The 16,598-nt window shown below is 47.6% G+C and overlaps 1 protein-coding gene across 2 annotated transcripts in view; it reads left to right on the plus strand.

Moving 5' to 3' along the window:
• DYNC2H1 (dynein cytoplasmic 2 heavy chain 1) overlaps positions 1–16,598 on the plus strand; it is a 1,763,151-nt gene that overhangs the window by 1,049,483 nt on the left and 697,070 nt on the right. For both annotated transcript variants that reach the window (XM_078657019.1, XM_078657020.1), the window contains exon 57: positions 9,478–9,638. In XM_078657019.1, coding sequence (XP_078513145.1) covers positions 9,478–9,638 — 161 coding nt within the window. The remainder of the gene's footprint in view (positions 1–9,477; positions 9,639–16,598) is intronic.

Consider the following 16,598-nt stretch of genomic DNA (forward strand, 5'->3'; position numbering starts at 1 on the left):
CTAAGTACTCCGACGACGTCATCACGGCGCCCACGACGCTGACGACGGACGCGGAGCCGCAGACGATGCCTACCGACGCGCAAGGGTACTGCTACGCAAAAATTTCCGGATCCAGTCTGACGCCTGGGGATATTCTAAGGTAAGGAATCTAATACTAACTAATGTCTCTTACAGATATATCGTTACACAAGTAGTAACTTGTGCATTAAGGAGGCCGAAGACAGAATTTCTGGATTAGAGGATGGAGCTACCTCTTCCACCAGACAAGTCACTCAAATGGACAGGCTGCTGAAAATCATAGCGGACAAAAATGAGGATTTGGAGGCGAGGTCCCGTCGAAATAACGTCCGCATCTTAGGCCTTGCGGAATCCACCAACACGGGAAGGATGGAGATCTTTGTTGAAAACCTCGTGGAAGAACTGTTTGGGAAAGACTCATTCTCCTCACACCTCATCGTTGAGAGAGCCCATAGGTCCTTGGCCGCTCGTCCTCCTCCTGGTGCCCAACCAAGGCCCATCATTGCGCGTTTTCTCAACTATAGAGACCGTGATGCGGTGCTGAGATGCGCGAGGGAACTGGGGACGGTGAACTATAACAACACAACACTATCCTTTTTCCCCGATTTCACCCCTTCGGTCCAAGAAGCCAGACGAAACTTTGCAGGGGTGAAAAAGAAACTTCAAGCACAGGAGATACAGTATGCCATGCTATATCCGGCGAAATTAAAAATCTCCCATGAGGGCAAGCACCACTTTTTTCAGAATCCGCAGCAGGTGGACGACTTCCTCAAGCAATGCAGAAAAGAACAGTGCAGGGAGGAGTCGGCTCGTCGGCGCTCCAGGTCACAATCACCATTGTCACAACAGGATTAATCTGATGTAATGTTATGCTGACCCCCGGGGGGCAAACTAATCCCTGGACAACGGGTATGTGGAAACTGATGCCTGCATATACTGGTGAGATACTCATTCTGCTTTAAGTCTTACTGGTCTAAGGTTTAATTAAGTGCTCGATCGCCCACCTCCGTCCCGCATGAATCGACAGGGGTAAGCCTGGTTGATTGTGGGTGTAAGTAGGGAGGTGGTTGGCAAGTCTGGTGCCCCTAGTTCTGACCCCCAATGGGTGAACCCCTAGATTCCTCTCCCCTTCTGAGGGCTGGAACATATGTAGTGGTTTTTTTGGACTTGGTTTTGTATAGGTTCTGGGTGGGGGGGTGGGAGACATGTACCCGGCTGGTTGGGGTTGCCGGTGTGCGCGGGATGACAATCCGATTTAAAGTTGGAGTTATTCAAGACACGGTACCACAAGTTCAGGGCTGGTCTGGGGGGGGATGGTGGGGTGGAACTGTTGTTTCTATGTAATTGATTGTTCCGTGATCTGTGATGCTGCACCTATATGCTACACTAATCTTTACTTGTTTGAATGGGTGACGTAGCGGACTCACAGGAGTCACAGCAATTTCGGCTAGTCTCATGGAATGTTCGGGAGCTGAACGACCCGCGAAAGAAGAGACAGATTCTGGGTCACCTGGATAGACAGAAGGTATCAATTGCTATGCTTCAGTAAACTCACTTAAGGCCTGAAGGTTCCCCTTTGTTTGCATCTAGATGGGCCTTGTGCAAGGTATTCTCTTCTTATTCCAACTATGCTAGAGGAGTGACAATTGTGGTCAGGAAAGGGATGCGGTTTATACCTGCTGGGACAGAGATAGATTCAGGGGGTAGATACTGCATGGTCTGGGGGACACTATACTCGCATACAGTCCTTTTCGCCTGCTATTATGGTCCCAATACGGATGACCCGTCTGCACTCCTTACGATGTGGGGTAAGATTCAAACTCTGGGCATAGGCCATGTCATATTGGGTGGTGACTTCAATACAGCATTGGAACCAGGCCGGGATAGATCCCACCCCCAGGCGGTGCACTACACTCACACCCAGCGTACACTATCGAATATTGTTGTAGAACACCACTACATTGATGCATGGCGGCACTTACACCCCTCTCTCCACCAGGGTACACATCACTCTGCAGTGCATTCCACATGGGCGCGGATTGATTACGTGTTCCTATCGGCGGGCCTCCTTCCTTGGCTGGTAGGCGCCCTCCACCTTGCCAGGACATTCTCAGACCACTCGCCAGTCCTCCTCACATTACGCATACCCATCGATGCCTCTCCATACTTAAGTTGGCGTCTAAATCCCGCACACCTCACTGATTCGGCCTTTAGGGCAGAACTTGAACATGACATACAAGACTTCTTCGAGCGTAACGTGGGGTCAGTGTCGAACCTTACGACGGTGTGGGAGGCCTTCAAGGTCACGGTCAGAGGGTGGTGCATCGCGAAGGGAGGTGGTGTCCTCAAGTCACTACGTGGCGAACTGCGCAAGCTAGAAACCGAGTTCCGGGACCTTGAGCGCGGCATGACCTGTGACACGATGGGGCATACTTCTAAAGCGCTCCTCAGGGAAAAGCTGAATGAATATGCGGAAGTGGCAGAAAAGGAATGTAAGTTTCTTGGGAAACCATACACTGCGCGCCTCTATGGCGAGGGAGATAGGCCTGGCAGGGCACTTGCCTTTGCTATCAGGCCCCCGAGATATCACAACTATGTCGCTACTTTACTGGACAAACATCAAGTCCCGCAGAGAGACCTCAAAGACCAACTTCGTATCCTCACTGCTCACTATTCCACACTATACACCTCTCATAGATCGACACCTATTGACTTACAGTCCTACCTAGATGACACCGCTATTGTGTGGCTTGGCACCTCACAGCAGAAATTTCTACATCATGAAATCGAGCTGGACGAAATAAAAGACGCTATCATGTCTATGAAATCGGGCAAATCACCTGGGTCTGATGGGTTGCCGATAGACTTTTATAAGGCCTATATTCATCTACTCGCCCCACTGCTGAAACAAATTTACTATTCGGCCCTAGAGGAGGGAACTTTGCTGACCACTATGCGTGAAGCTCTGATAGCATCCCTGTTGAAACCAGGCAAGTCTCCAGAACACTGCGACTCTTACAGGCCTCTCTCACTGCTAAATTCCGATGTAAAAATCTTGGCGAAAGTACTTGCGACACGCCTTAATCTACTGATGGAGCGTTTGGTGTTGCCTGACCAAGCGGGCTTTGTCCCAAATAGGGCGACGTCACATAATCTACGCACACTTCAGGCTGTACTGCAGGACATTAATCCCTGATGCGAAGCTGCTGCAGTTTTCCTAGACGCCACAAAGGCGTTCGATTCTCTCGAATGGGACTACCTTCTGGCCCTACTGGAACGGATGGGAATTCCCTATAACTTTCTTGATTGGATTCTACTGCTGTATTGCAAACCGCAAGCTTCAGTCCTGTTAAATCGCTCCCGTTCAGCTCCATTTGCGATCCGTAGAGGTACCCGGCAAGGCTGCCCGCTCTCCCCGGTCCTCTTCGCGATCGCCATTGAGCCCCTGGCGGCCAAACTCCGGCAACATCACAAACACCGCTCCTTAATATACCCGGAACGCCAATTGCTCATTGCGTTATATGCTGATGACTTGACTTTATATGTACATAAACCGCAGGAGAACCTTAACCCTCTGCTGCGTGAGATCACCAAATTCGGAGCCATATCGGGGATACAGATTAACTGGTCGAAGTCCGCTCTATTCCCCCTGACAGACAAGACCCTACACTTCCCTCTGGATTACCCCCTACTGTGGGAGACGGATGAAATAAAATACCTGGGCAATTATGGTACTGTCCTGGACAGACTGACTGACACCATCACTAAATGGATCCATCTCCCACTGTCAATGGCAGGGCGCATCTCCCTGATTAAGATGGTGGTTCTCCCCAAGCTCTTGTATCTTTTTACTAATATACCATACAGCCCAGGCTCCTACTTTTTTCGTTCCCTCAATTCCCAGCTGTCTAGACTTATCTGGGGAGGCAAGCAAGCTCGGATCAGTCTGAAGACTCTCATGCTACCCTATTACCAAGGAGGATTTGATGTTCCCAATTTTCAACGTTATTATGACTGCGCTCAGGGACACTTTGCGATGTACTGGTTACACCCTCCTCCCTTCATGGCTCACCTTGCGGTGGAGGACGTCTATATGAGGCCCGCACAACCATCGGGTTATTTATATGCCCCGGCCCGTATCGTGGATCGTGACCCTACCACGGTGGACTGTACGGTGCTAGCTTGGCAGCGCATAGCTGACAGTATGGGAGTCACGTTCTTATACTCGCCATGTATGCCCCTTGCGCATGACCCCCGGCTGAGTGTCCCCTGTGAGGAAATTGGTCGTCAAATGCTCGCGAAATATGCGCTCCGTACATGGGGCGATCTATATCTCCAAGGGCGATTTCGCTCATCGGCTCAGCTCTTTGGGGATAATACCCCCTCAGTAATGGACACGTTCCTTTATACTCGGCTGCGTCAGAATGTCAAGGCGGTCACGCCCAATTTCCCTGATGAGCCGGAAACTATGGCACCACTACACGCCCTCCTGCAAACGGATTCCCTGAAACATGTAGTGTCTATGCTATATAAACATGCGCAAGCTGCCCCATCCCCCCGTCACTAAGAGCGCGAAGCGACTGGGACGAGGATCTAGAAGCACCGTTGTCGGACGAGCAATGGGAAGAGTGCTGCTCGCATACCACCGCGGTGACAGGCAATGCGCGACTCAGACTGGTTCATTATAAATTTTTGCACCGACTTTACTATACACCTGACCGGAAAGTGCTTTGGTCTGCTGAAGATGATGCGGAAATTTCTCCCACTAATATCTCTTCAATACAAAAAAGTCATAGTCCAAGCCCTGATTGGGTCACGGCTTGACTATGCGAATGCCCTCTACCTGGGCCTCCCTAAATATCTTTTAACGCGTTTGCAGGTCGTGCAAAATTCGGCCGCTAGAGCAATCTTTGGACTGCCACGAAGGACGCATGTGTCGGAGCTGCTTGAAAAACTCCACTGGCTCCCAATTGCCAAGAGAGTCACTTTTAAGATCTTGACTCTGGCCTATAAGGCCCTTCATCACATCGGCCCTAAATATCTTCGTAAACGGATGGCTTTCTATGTTCCAAAGAGGGCCTTGAGGTCTGCGCAACGAGCTAAAGCCACTGTCCCCTTAATTAAGCGTGCCCGTACCGGAGGCCGCTCCTTTCGTTATCTGGCCCCTCGCAGTTGGAATGAGCTCCCTATTGCTCTGCGATCGTCGTCAAATCTGCTTGCCTTTCGTAAGGACCTAAAGACGTGGCTTTTTGCCCAGTAAAATCTTTGCCACCTGAGTAGCGCACAGTGTTATGTATCTTCTTCTGAATTTCTCTTTGCCAAAGCGCCGGGACACTCTTAGGAGTAGCCGTGCGCTATAGAAGAGCTATTATAACATAACATAACATAACATAACACCTGCTAAACTGTTCCGCTTTGGACTTCGGGACAATGACAGATGTTTCCGATGCAGAACTGAAGGGGCGGACTTTCTACACTTGGCTTTGGGGTGCCCTGCCGTAGCGGCCTACTGGGACGAAATATTTAAGGCACTGTCTGACATGATCGGGGTAGACATAGTACCGTGTCCTAGGATTGCACTATTGGGCCAGTCGAATCCAGCGATTAAAACACATAGAATTTTTTTTGCACTGGGCCTCCTTTTAGCCAAACGGCACGTAGCGTGTCGCTGGGGTCGAGGACGTGCGCACAAATTCAAGATTTGGTTGACCACGATGTCTACTTGGCAGGAACATCTACACACGTATGCAGATCTTCTACCGCTACAGTCCCGTCCTAAAGACCTCTGGGGTCCCCTCACTACATACCTTCTACGCGTCCAGGCTGAAGATGCGTCAGAGGCAGGAAGTAACAGAGAAATAGACTAAGCTAGCCTGTCCCCTTTCTACATGCTAGGACCAGGATCCCGGTAGGCGGGAACTGGTAGGCTCCCTCCCCCCCCCCCCCCATACATCATCTCACTTTCTGACAGCCCGCATGATTAGCCCATGGGTAAATAGTTTGATACACTGTGCTGTTTTAGCCATTACAAATGATTGGAACACAGGACGTAACAGCCACAGCTCCCCAGCGGATGGCTTGAGTGCCGTTCATTACCATCACCAGATAGTTTCTACACCACACTAGCATGTCCCAAGTAGCGCAGCATTCGACACACCACACAATGTTGTACTCACAGATCGGATCATGGACCCCCCCCCTCCACTCCCATCTCAGCCTGAATGGACAATTGGGTGCAGATTGCCATTCTCCTAGGAGTGGACTGTCTTCTGACATAGGCAGTGCTGCTTGCAGCTCTGCACCTCAAGATTTGTCTCGCCATTTTCTGAGTATGATGGGAACCATGGGAGGGAACTGTTTCTTTCAATATGTTTAGTTTGTTGTAAATGAAAAAAGGAACCTCAAGTAGCCGTTGTTTGAATGTACCTTGCTAGCTCGCTTGCTAGATAATGCATCCGTTGACAGCTTACCTTGCCTTTACATTGCGGCCGGCCCAACTGGGTTGTAGGCGACATGCTGTGTTTAAACGATTGCCGTTTCCCCATGCTAGATCTACATACACGCATGATTCAGACCACGATAGCTGCCGGCCTGCGGACGCAGGTTGTAGGCGAGTAGCTGTGTACAATTCTTTAATCACTAATAAAGGTTTTACATTTTTTTTTTTTTTTTAAATGTCCCTCTGTGCTCTTGTCCACTCCCTGCTCCCTCGCCCCTTGCTGTCATTGCCTAAAGAACATCACCTAGCTGTCCCCAGCAGGAGCTGTGTGCCCAACGCTGCCTTTGGACAAGCTCTGTGCCCACTCCTCAGTCCCCAGAGCCCCTTGGGCATATCGTTGAGCTTGGAAGAAAACAAGCCATCTAATTGACTGAATTGTTTTAATTTATGCAAATAGAAGCTCAGAGAAAATAGCCATTAAATTGGGTGGAAGTTTCTGAAAATTACCGAAGTACTGGCATTGTCTTTCCCTTGCTTTTGCTTTTGAACAAGAAGATGTGTACAATCGACGCAGGGAAACAAGGGAATGTACACCAATCAGACTTATTTTTTTGTCGAAAAGCCCTGCCTCTTCTTAACAAAAAATATGCCGCTACACTCTTTAACGTGTCCACAAGCTAGGAAAGATAGCGTTGCTCCTGCCGGAGTAAGGGAAGAGCCTGCTTCTCCTAGCATTGTCAATGGACTAGAGGGATGCCTTCCTGTAGCCCTCCCGCCTTGCCCAGGACTGGGGATGGTGTCTTTGGTGCAGTCACTTCCCACCAAGGCCACTCTAGGTGCTGAGTGAGGAACATCGCTCCCCTGCTTCCATATATACCTGCTCACAGGTCCAGAGGCCAGAGCTTGCCCGCTCCAGTCCTTGGGATGCTAGAGCAGCTGACATCCATTTCAGTGTGAGAAGACCAGGACCAGGTCAATTCCTCTCGAGAAACGGGAAATGGACAATAGCAGTTGCCTTGGCCCACATTTATCTGCATCTGTTGGGTGGAGGAGGGTAAAGCTGGCTAATAGCTTCCCCATGTACTGTTAGTATTGACTATACGAGAAAGACCGTTCCACTTGATGACATTCTCATTTACCACATCTATTGTGGCTAATGTAATAGGCTCAATTGTTGTTATACTGTGCCTGCGCTAGTGGAGGAGTGTGACAGTTGAGAAGGGTGGGGTGGTGTGTCTCACAGATGCTGTATGTCCCTATAATAATAGTGTTAACAGAAACATATAATCATCTGGAAATATATTTTTAAACAATCAAAAACAGCACCAGTTTGGAAGTTGCAGCTGTTGCGCTGTAGAATGCCACCTGCTAGCCACCATCTTAAGACGATCATCCTAAAATGGTGTTGACTAACAAGTCACATTCTGTGGTTCCTAAGTTCGAACCATAAAACAACAAACTTAATATCAATATTGCAGAAAGTCCACTGAGCAGAAAGAGACAAGCGAAGCTTAATGTCTGCTGCGCATAGCTCATAACCTTGCACAGTGGGTTCAAGGGAGCATGGACAGGGTGCCCAGTACTTGGCCAAATGCAATGCTCTGCATTCAGTGCCTGATGCATCTGGCCTTACTCTGTACGCAGTGGGTTCAAGTCATAGGATCTGGGAAAGAGTTCCATTACTTTATGCGCACAATGGGTTGAGGAGTATGAGGAATCGACCCAGGGCATATGTGACAGACGCGTCATGTACCCAGTCCATACTATACATGGCGGAGGGCAGGTAACATAAGAACAGGGTCTAGAGTGTGTCTATGTTCACTGGGGTGATGGGCAAAGGTACTGGACAGATGGCATGGCTGAGCCCGCACTCTGTGTCATGCGCCTAAGGTTGTATGCAGTATTTTACACAGCAGAATGAATGGCTGAATCGCTTGGCTAGCAAAGAATCCTTGGACCCAGTGCCAACAGCCGAAAACCCTGAAGGCATAGTGGGCACCAGAGGAGCAAAGGGACAGAGCATGCCTGATGGCATTGCCCTGTGCACTACAGGCTCTGCTGAACCAAAGGCTGTGACCAGTTGGTTTGCGGCATAAAGGATAGGTGCAGGGCATGACTGAAGGCCACACCCTGTACCAAGAGCATTTTACACAAAGCGCAGTATTATGTGCAGTAAGACCGGTGGCACAGGGACTAGGAACAAGTCATAGCTTCAGGCCTCACTCTGTGTATGCTGTGCATTGAAAAAGCCTGTGTTAAGTGGACTTGAGGGCAAGAGGGCTGAGAGAAGAGACTGGCCCATGTCCTTTGCCAATGCCCACTGTGAATGATGTAGCTTGGTGGAAGGGTACTGAGCACATGGCATTGATGAAGGAGCAAGAGGCTAGCTGGCTTGATACCTCCTCTGATACAAGGTTGCACATTTGTGGTAGTGATTCAAAGGGCAGCTGAGGTCCTCCCTTTACAGTTACCCTCTGTTGAAACCAAGGCTAATGTTCTCCAAGAAATTCTCTACTTGGGCATTCCACTCTTCCTTTCCTTCAATAAGGCTCTCACGGATACTTTGATGGGCACTTGGTCCAACCTTTCCTACCCGCCAGTAAACAGCGAGGCGGCTGAAATGTTAGAGTGTCTCAAAAACTGCAACTGCGAGATGAAGAAACAACTTTAAGAAACTCAGGTTTGTTAAACTTTTGAAAATTGGCTCTACAAACCCAGCTTTCAAGCTAACTCCATTGTTTAATTGTGAATTTATAAAACAATGAACAGATTTACAATAAAACAAAAGAAATAACCGCAACAGGTTCATTTGCTAAAAGTGGTTCTTGCATCATATGGGCTCTGTTTCCTACCTTGTTTGAACAGCTTTAGCGCTGCTGTGCTTATGGCATATTTTCAGGAGTTTCAAGCTAATAGGTAGTTTATGATGTGTCAGATTAGAAGACAATAATTTGTAAATGCTGATGACCAGTACACTCTCACTGTACTATTTATTGATGTTCGTTTTATTTTTTCTAAAGCCTCTAGTGAATGAAGCAAAGTTAGCAGTTGGAAACATAAAGCCAGAGGCCTTGTCTGAAATCCGATCCTTGCGTATGCCCCCCGATGTTATCAGAGATATACTTGAAGGCGTGCTTCGCTTGATGGGCATCTTCGATACATCTTGGGTTAGCATGAAAAGGTAAGTGTTGTAATCTCTTATTTTCACCACATGGTACAATCCGTCCTCCCCTTCCCTTCCCTGCCCATTAGAACCATCCATGTGGAGTTCAAGATAGAATGTTGAGACGAATTGGTGTGATATGAGGAGAGTGGATGATCAGGAATAAAGCTACAGATCTTACCTGCTGTGGAGTCTTCTTTTCTTTGAACCTTTAACACTGGCAACGACCTGCGAAGGGGGCAGCTGATCATCTCCCCTTTGTCTCTCTCTCCTCCTGTTGTTTGGTGTCGATTAGTCCACCTTCGTCCAGCCGTCCTGCATACTGCCTGGCTCATAAGGATCTACCCTCAGAGCTCTGAGCCTCTAGTTCTCCTTATTATAGCCGCGCTACTCTGAGTCAATAAGGCTGTTGCCTTTCTTGCCACCTCGACATTGTCTCAGGGAATGGAGTTGTCATATTAGACTCTTCCGGAGGTAGTGGACAGCCGACACACTGTGTATCTTACAGGTGTTAGTGTAACCAGAAGCCCAGTGTCGTCCTCCTGACTGGACCAGCCCTGGTTGCGCCCTTCTTTCTGTCCGTAAATCGCATGGCCTGCTGCTTAAATTCCAGTGTCAGAATTGGAGCGTGGACACCCTCGCATCTGTGCCCACAGTGCATTTTGTCCTGACTGAACCAGGCTGGCGTGAAGAGTGGGCTAGCCGTTCCTGTGGTGTGAGGTGTGAGCCAACCATTCCTGTGGCGTGAGGAGTGAGTCAGCGTCCTGTGCTGGTACAGCTGCACCTAGAGCCCCGACCAATTCAACCTTACGGCGGGCCCTCACTGCCTCCTACGCCGCCCCCACGCTGTGGAGAAGTGTTCCCTCCGGCGGCTTCAGCGGAAGGCAGTCTCCTCAGCGCAAGCTCCGGCGCACCATCTACGCGAGGGCCGGTCTTCTCCGGAGGCTCCAGCGGAAGGCACTCACCTCAGCGCAAGCTCCGGCGCACCATCTACGCGAGGGCCGGTCTTCTCTTGCAGTTCCAGCGGAAAGCAGTCTCTTCAGCGTAAGCTCCTGCGCACTAAGGGGCAGATTTATGAGGCCCTTGCGCCACGTTTACGCCGCTGTTGCGTCACGCAAGGCGGCGTAAACGTGGCGCATCCCTACGAACGATTTACAACGTGACGCATCTAGGCAGATGCGTCACGTTGTAAAGCTCTGCGCCGCTTGTGGGCGTTCCGGCGCAGGGTGGGCGTTCCGGGGCAGGTGCGCCTCGCAAAAGTGGCTGAGTGAAATCTATAAGATTTCACTCAGTCACTTTCAGGCCAATGCTGCGTCAAAAGCCTGCGCCTGCTTGAAGCAGGCGTAGGTCTTGATGCAGCATTGGTCAGATAGGGCACCCCTGAGCCTTGCTGGAGCTGCGTCGCGCTTGCGACGCAACTCCAGCAATGCGCCGCCTTTACGGCACAGATGCGTCACGCATCTGTGCCGTTTTTGCCCCATGGTGCGCCGCATTGTAAATGCGGCGCACCATGGGTGGCGGAGCAGTGGCGCACTGTGGCACACATTAACTGGCGCATCCCTGGGGATGCGCCAGTTAACATAAATCTGCCCCTAACTACGTGAGGGCCGGTCTCCTGTACCTTTTTTCCCTCTCGCTCCAGCTCCTTTCGACCGGCATCCAGTGTCCTGTTTTAGCCCTCATAGTGCTCTTGTCTTCATTGTGCTCTCCCAACCAGGATCAAGACCCGCCACACAATTATATCCTCTTTGCTTATCCTGTGATCGACTTGTGAAGCGCTATCCAGCTCCAAGTAAGGTCTTTATTTATTTAGGGTCCTGGGGGTCTATATATCTTTGTGTTTCTCTTATAGACACTATAGAAATCCAAGTGACAACCTGGCTTCTCATAAGCAGTGACTAAACATGTGTAGGTCATGCACCAGTAAGGGTCAGACCGAGTAATCTGGGGGCATCTACAGTAAAATTTTCAGAGTCCAGCGCAGGCCCATCAACTTCCAGTGTACGTGTTAGTGGCCGAACTTCCAATTTTCCTTTTGAGCCAATATGGGCACCCCAGGGATAAGTAAACCACCATCCTTTTTAAATGAGTGTGGTGATCCTGAAATCCACTGGAAGGACTGGACCAAGTTATTCGAAACATACTTGATTGCAATGGGGGGTGAGAAATTCTCAGCGTTACGGAAACAACACATACTGCTCCATAATTTAGGTGTTCATGGGCGTAAAGTGTATGAAACCCTACCTGAACCTGAAGTGGATGATGCTGATGATTTAGATGTATGCAATATCACTCTGATCAAGCTAGAGAGGCACTTTGAGGACAAGGTCAACGTAGTACTTGAGCGCCATCATTTTTTAGCAGAGTACAAGGGAAGAATGAATCCATAAATAATTACATCGCAGCGTTGAGAGGTCTGTCTCAAGTATGTGAATTTGAAGATCTGAATGACTCTCTCATAAGAGATCAACTCGTCAGATGTACGAACAACAGTAGGGTTCAAGAGAAACTTCTGGCTAAAAATCCCACACTTAAAGATGCTATCTCTATTGTGCAGTCAATTGAACATACAGCCAAGTGTGTAAAAGAAATGAGAACTAAGGAGGAAATAGTGGCTTCTGTGCATGTAGAGGCCACTAACAGTGAAGTACTTAAAATATCTAACAAAGGGGCTGCTAAAGAAACACTGTCCACTAAACCTACCAAAGAGGGTCATGGGTTAAAATGTTTCAGATGTGGCAGCAGCAACCATCTGGCCAACAGCCTTTTTTGTACAGCACACAATGTTTTGTGTAAAAAATATAACATGAGAGGGCACTTAGCCAGAGTGTGTAAAGACGGTGCCAGTAGTGTTGTCAATATAGTCAATTTCAACGAAGAACCTCTGGAAGAACCTCAGGCCAAATTTGTGTTCCAATTAAAAGACAGCGATTCCTGCACAAAGCCCAATTACCCCAAGTGTACTATACTTCTGGACAACAAACCATTAGAAGTATACGCGGATTCCTGTTCTCCGTTCACATCGATAAATGTCAAAGACTTTGAGTATGTGCTGGGCCTCAACAAGACATCCCTAATTCCTCCAGACATATCACCTGAAGGATACACTAGAGACCCTAATCCCCTCGTGGGCATGGTAAACAGTCACATAGATTTCAGAGGTAGATCGACAGTGGGCAAAGTTTATGTAGTTGAGCGTGGATCGAACCTTCTAGGTTGGCAACACCAGAAGGAGTTGGGTATCATTCTAGACCATAACTATAAAAATCAAGTTATCCTGGTTGACCTACCCAACAACAACGATTCCTTGCAGAAAACCTTCCTTAAATTGTTTACGGACAAACTAGGTAAATTACTTGACTTCCAACATAAGATTAAGGTAAGACAAGGTGCCAAACCAGTGGTGCACAAAACACGTCCAGTACCACTACACCTCAAGGAAACACTAAAAGAGGAGTTGCATAAATTATGCGAAATGGGAGTCATTCAACCCATAGAAGCATCTGAATGGCTCGCACCATTGGTTATTGCATCCAAGGCCTATGGACAAGGTATCCGGCTTTGCGTGGACCTTCGCTGTCTCAATGAAAACATCTGGGTAGAGAGATTCCCTCTTCCCAACATAAACAAAATGTTAAGTACCATGGGCAAAGCATGTTACTTTTCGGTCATCGACCTGTCCATGGCCTACCATCAGGTTGAACTCCACCCTGAGTCTAGACCGCTTACAGCGTTTACTTCTCCGTTCGGGGTCTACATGTTCGTAAGAATGCCTTTCGGGCTAGCCTCAGCGGCCTCCATTTTCCAAAAAGTGATGCAACACATTCTAAAGGGTGTCTGTAACACTCTTTGTTTTCAAAATGACATACTCATGTATGAAGCAACAGAAGAAGAGCATGACGCAACCTTAAATGCGGTGTGCCAGAAACTCTAAGATGCGGGATTGACAGTAGAAATGGAAAAGTGTAAGATCAAAGCCAAGTCTGTTGACTATCTGGGGCATGCCATTTCCAAAGATGGTTTTATGCCCAAACACAATTTAATTCAGGCAGTCAAAGATGCTCCATGTCCATCCAGCAGAGATGAACTTAAATCCTTTCTTGGTCTCGCAGAGTATATGTCCAAGTTTGTGAAGAACTTTGCTGACCTATGTGATGAATTACATGATCTCTTAAAGAAAAATACTTCGTTTGAATGGGAAGAAAAACACAGCGAAATGGTTGAAAGGATAAAACAACGCATTCTGGAATCGCCTGCTCTTAGCACATTTGACCCTAAAAAGAAAACTGTTTTAACTACAGATGCATCTAGTAAAGGGCTAGGAGCCATGCTCTCTCAAAAAGGGGATGGTCAAGAATCCATCATAGCGTTTGCATCACGCTCCCTCAGTTCAGCTGAACGGAACTACTCAGTCATCAAGCGGGAGGCATTAGCATGCTTTTGGGCAGTGCACCATTTAAAAAATAATTTGTGGGGCATAAAATTTGTAATTCACACTGACCACAAGCCCTTAATTTTCATGTTTGTGTCCAAACAAACCCAAAATGTGTCCCCACGCATAAACAAATGGGTTCTGGGTCTGGAGAATTTCTGCTTTAAAGTAGAATACTTACCAGGTCCGAAGAACCTAATTGCAGATTACTTATCCAGATCACCTCTCATGAGCAACCACGATGAAAAACCTTTGGACCCCCCCATTTTGTCTTTGCATCTTCCCTCCCTAACAGAACAAGAATGGAATGAGAACATGAAGGAAGACAAAGTCCTGGCAGTACTCAAAGAGTTTATCATCAAAGGATGGCCCAAAAAACTTTCTGAAGTTCCTGATATGGTTAAGGAATACTGGGAAGTGAGACATGAACTAATCTTCATAAATGGTCCCATACAGCGAGGTGATAAGATCATTCCACCCATAGACTTGAGGGACAAAATAATTGACCTGGCCCATGAGGGGCATTTAGGCAGGAGCCTCACAAAAACCAAAGTTAGGAAGTACTTTTGGTTCCCCAAAATGGACTCCATGATTGAACTCAAGGTCAAGGATTGCTCTAGTTGCGCAAAAAGCGTCAAGATCAAAGTTCTTCACAAAGCCCCTCTCTCCCCCGTGGATGTCCCAGTGGTACCATGAACTAAATTAGCCATAGACATTGTAGGTCCAATGGAGGTCCTGGGTCCCCCCAGAAAATGTATGTTTGTTCTTGTTGACTACACCTCTCACTGGGTAAATTTCAAGTTTATGTCATCCACCACAACGGTCAGTCTCATCTCCTTTCTGAAGAACATTTTTGTATATGAAGGTATTCCATCAACCCTCGTAACGGACAATGGGGTGCAATTTGTGTCTGAAACAATTAGATAATTTTTGGAGGAACTTAACATAAAACACGAGAAGACGGCTCTCTATTGTCCGAAAGCTAATGGGATGGTTGAGAGGGTGAACCGCATGGTGAAAGAACACATTCAAATGGCAATTACCAATAGATTCAATGTTGAAGATTCTCTCAGAGAATGTATATGGGCATACCACACCACACCCAACAGTGTCACAGGGGTGTCTCCCTTTGTCTTTCTAAGAGGGAGGGAGCCTAGCACTAAAATGAACCCCAGGTGGTCGGAGGGCTGGAAATGTGTTGCTCCTGCTCTAGACCTAAGCAACGAGAAAGTCCATCTCCATCAACAAAAATACAAGATGTGGTATGATAAAAAACATGGAGTAAAAAATTGTGACTTCAAACCAGATACCCCAGTGGTTGTCAAGAAACCCACACATGTGCAACCAGGGTTTAGCAAGTACTCCGCTCCCATGTGAGTGGACAAAGCAGAAAAGAATGTAGTTCGCCTAGAAAATGGACAGACGTGGAGTCATGATAGACTGGCGAACATATCATAATGTGGTTCCTCCTGTTATGTTCTTATTAAAGGAAATGTGTTGTAATCTTATGTACCGGCATATAGACTACCTACACTTCTCTTGTGGTTCCTTCTGGTTACCTCCCCAGATAAGGGAAATGTGTTGCAACCTCTCATTTCCCCTTCTTGGTACAGTCCGTTCCCATTCTGTTATATGCCTAGATGCGGGAGATGTGTTGTAATCTCTTATTTTCCCCACATGGTACAATCCGTCCTCCCCTCCCCTTCCCTTCCCTGCCCGTTAGAACATTCCATGTGGAGTTCAAGCTAGAATGTTGAGATGAATTGGTGTGATATGAGGAGAGTGGATTATCGGGAATAAAGCTCCAGATCTTACCTGCTTTGGAGTCTTCTTTTCTTTGAACCTTTAACAGTAAGCTCATCTTTTTTTTGCTCTTATCGACCTTATTTCTCCTCAGTACCATAAATATGTATTTTCTTATTCCCACTTATCATCTGCCAGTTCTTTTCTCCATTCTGTGGGCCTTGGTGTTTAATTTATTGTAGTGCTTTCTCAATTAGTTTCTAGTTCCAGACTGAGAGCAATGCCACGCACCTCCTGGGAATTTGGTGGTTACAACATTTAGATCACTTCGGTACGCAGGGCCTGAGTCCCAAAGATATTTTCACATGAAAGTTTGCCTCACTAGGTCAAATAGCCTTTTTCAGAATTATAGAGACACTTTTGGACTAATGTTGGTTTTGCACTCTTAAACTGTTGTTTGCCTAAATTGACTATCAGGCCTGAGGAGAAGGCATTCTGGGACTGTAGTGTTCTGCCTACATTCACAACCTCCCTTCCGACCATCTCTCGTCCTGGGAAAGTTGGAAATGTACTGAGGACAATGGCAGGAATCGCCTTTTTAAGGACAGAAAGCAGACTTGATCACCCAAGTGTTTTTTCTTTCGTTAAGGCAACATATTTCCCCTGTTGGAACTAAAAAAAGGAAGGAAAAAGTTATCAAGTTTACAGTGAGCCATTTTCATTTGCTCAGCAGGTTACCCTGGGAAACCTTTTGACTTTCAAAAATGAGCAGCTCTACACCCAGCCATATTCTTTAACTGCCA

This window comes from Lissotriton helveticus, chromosome 8 (genome assembly GCF_964261635.1).
Source record: "Lissotriton helveticus chromosome 8, aLisHel1.1, whole genome shotgun sequence".
Classification (NCBI taxonomy): domain Eukaryota; kingdom Metazoa; phylum Chordata; class Amphibia; order Caudata; family Salamandridae; genus Lissotriton; species Lissotriton helveticus.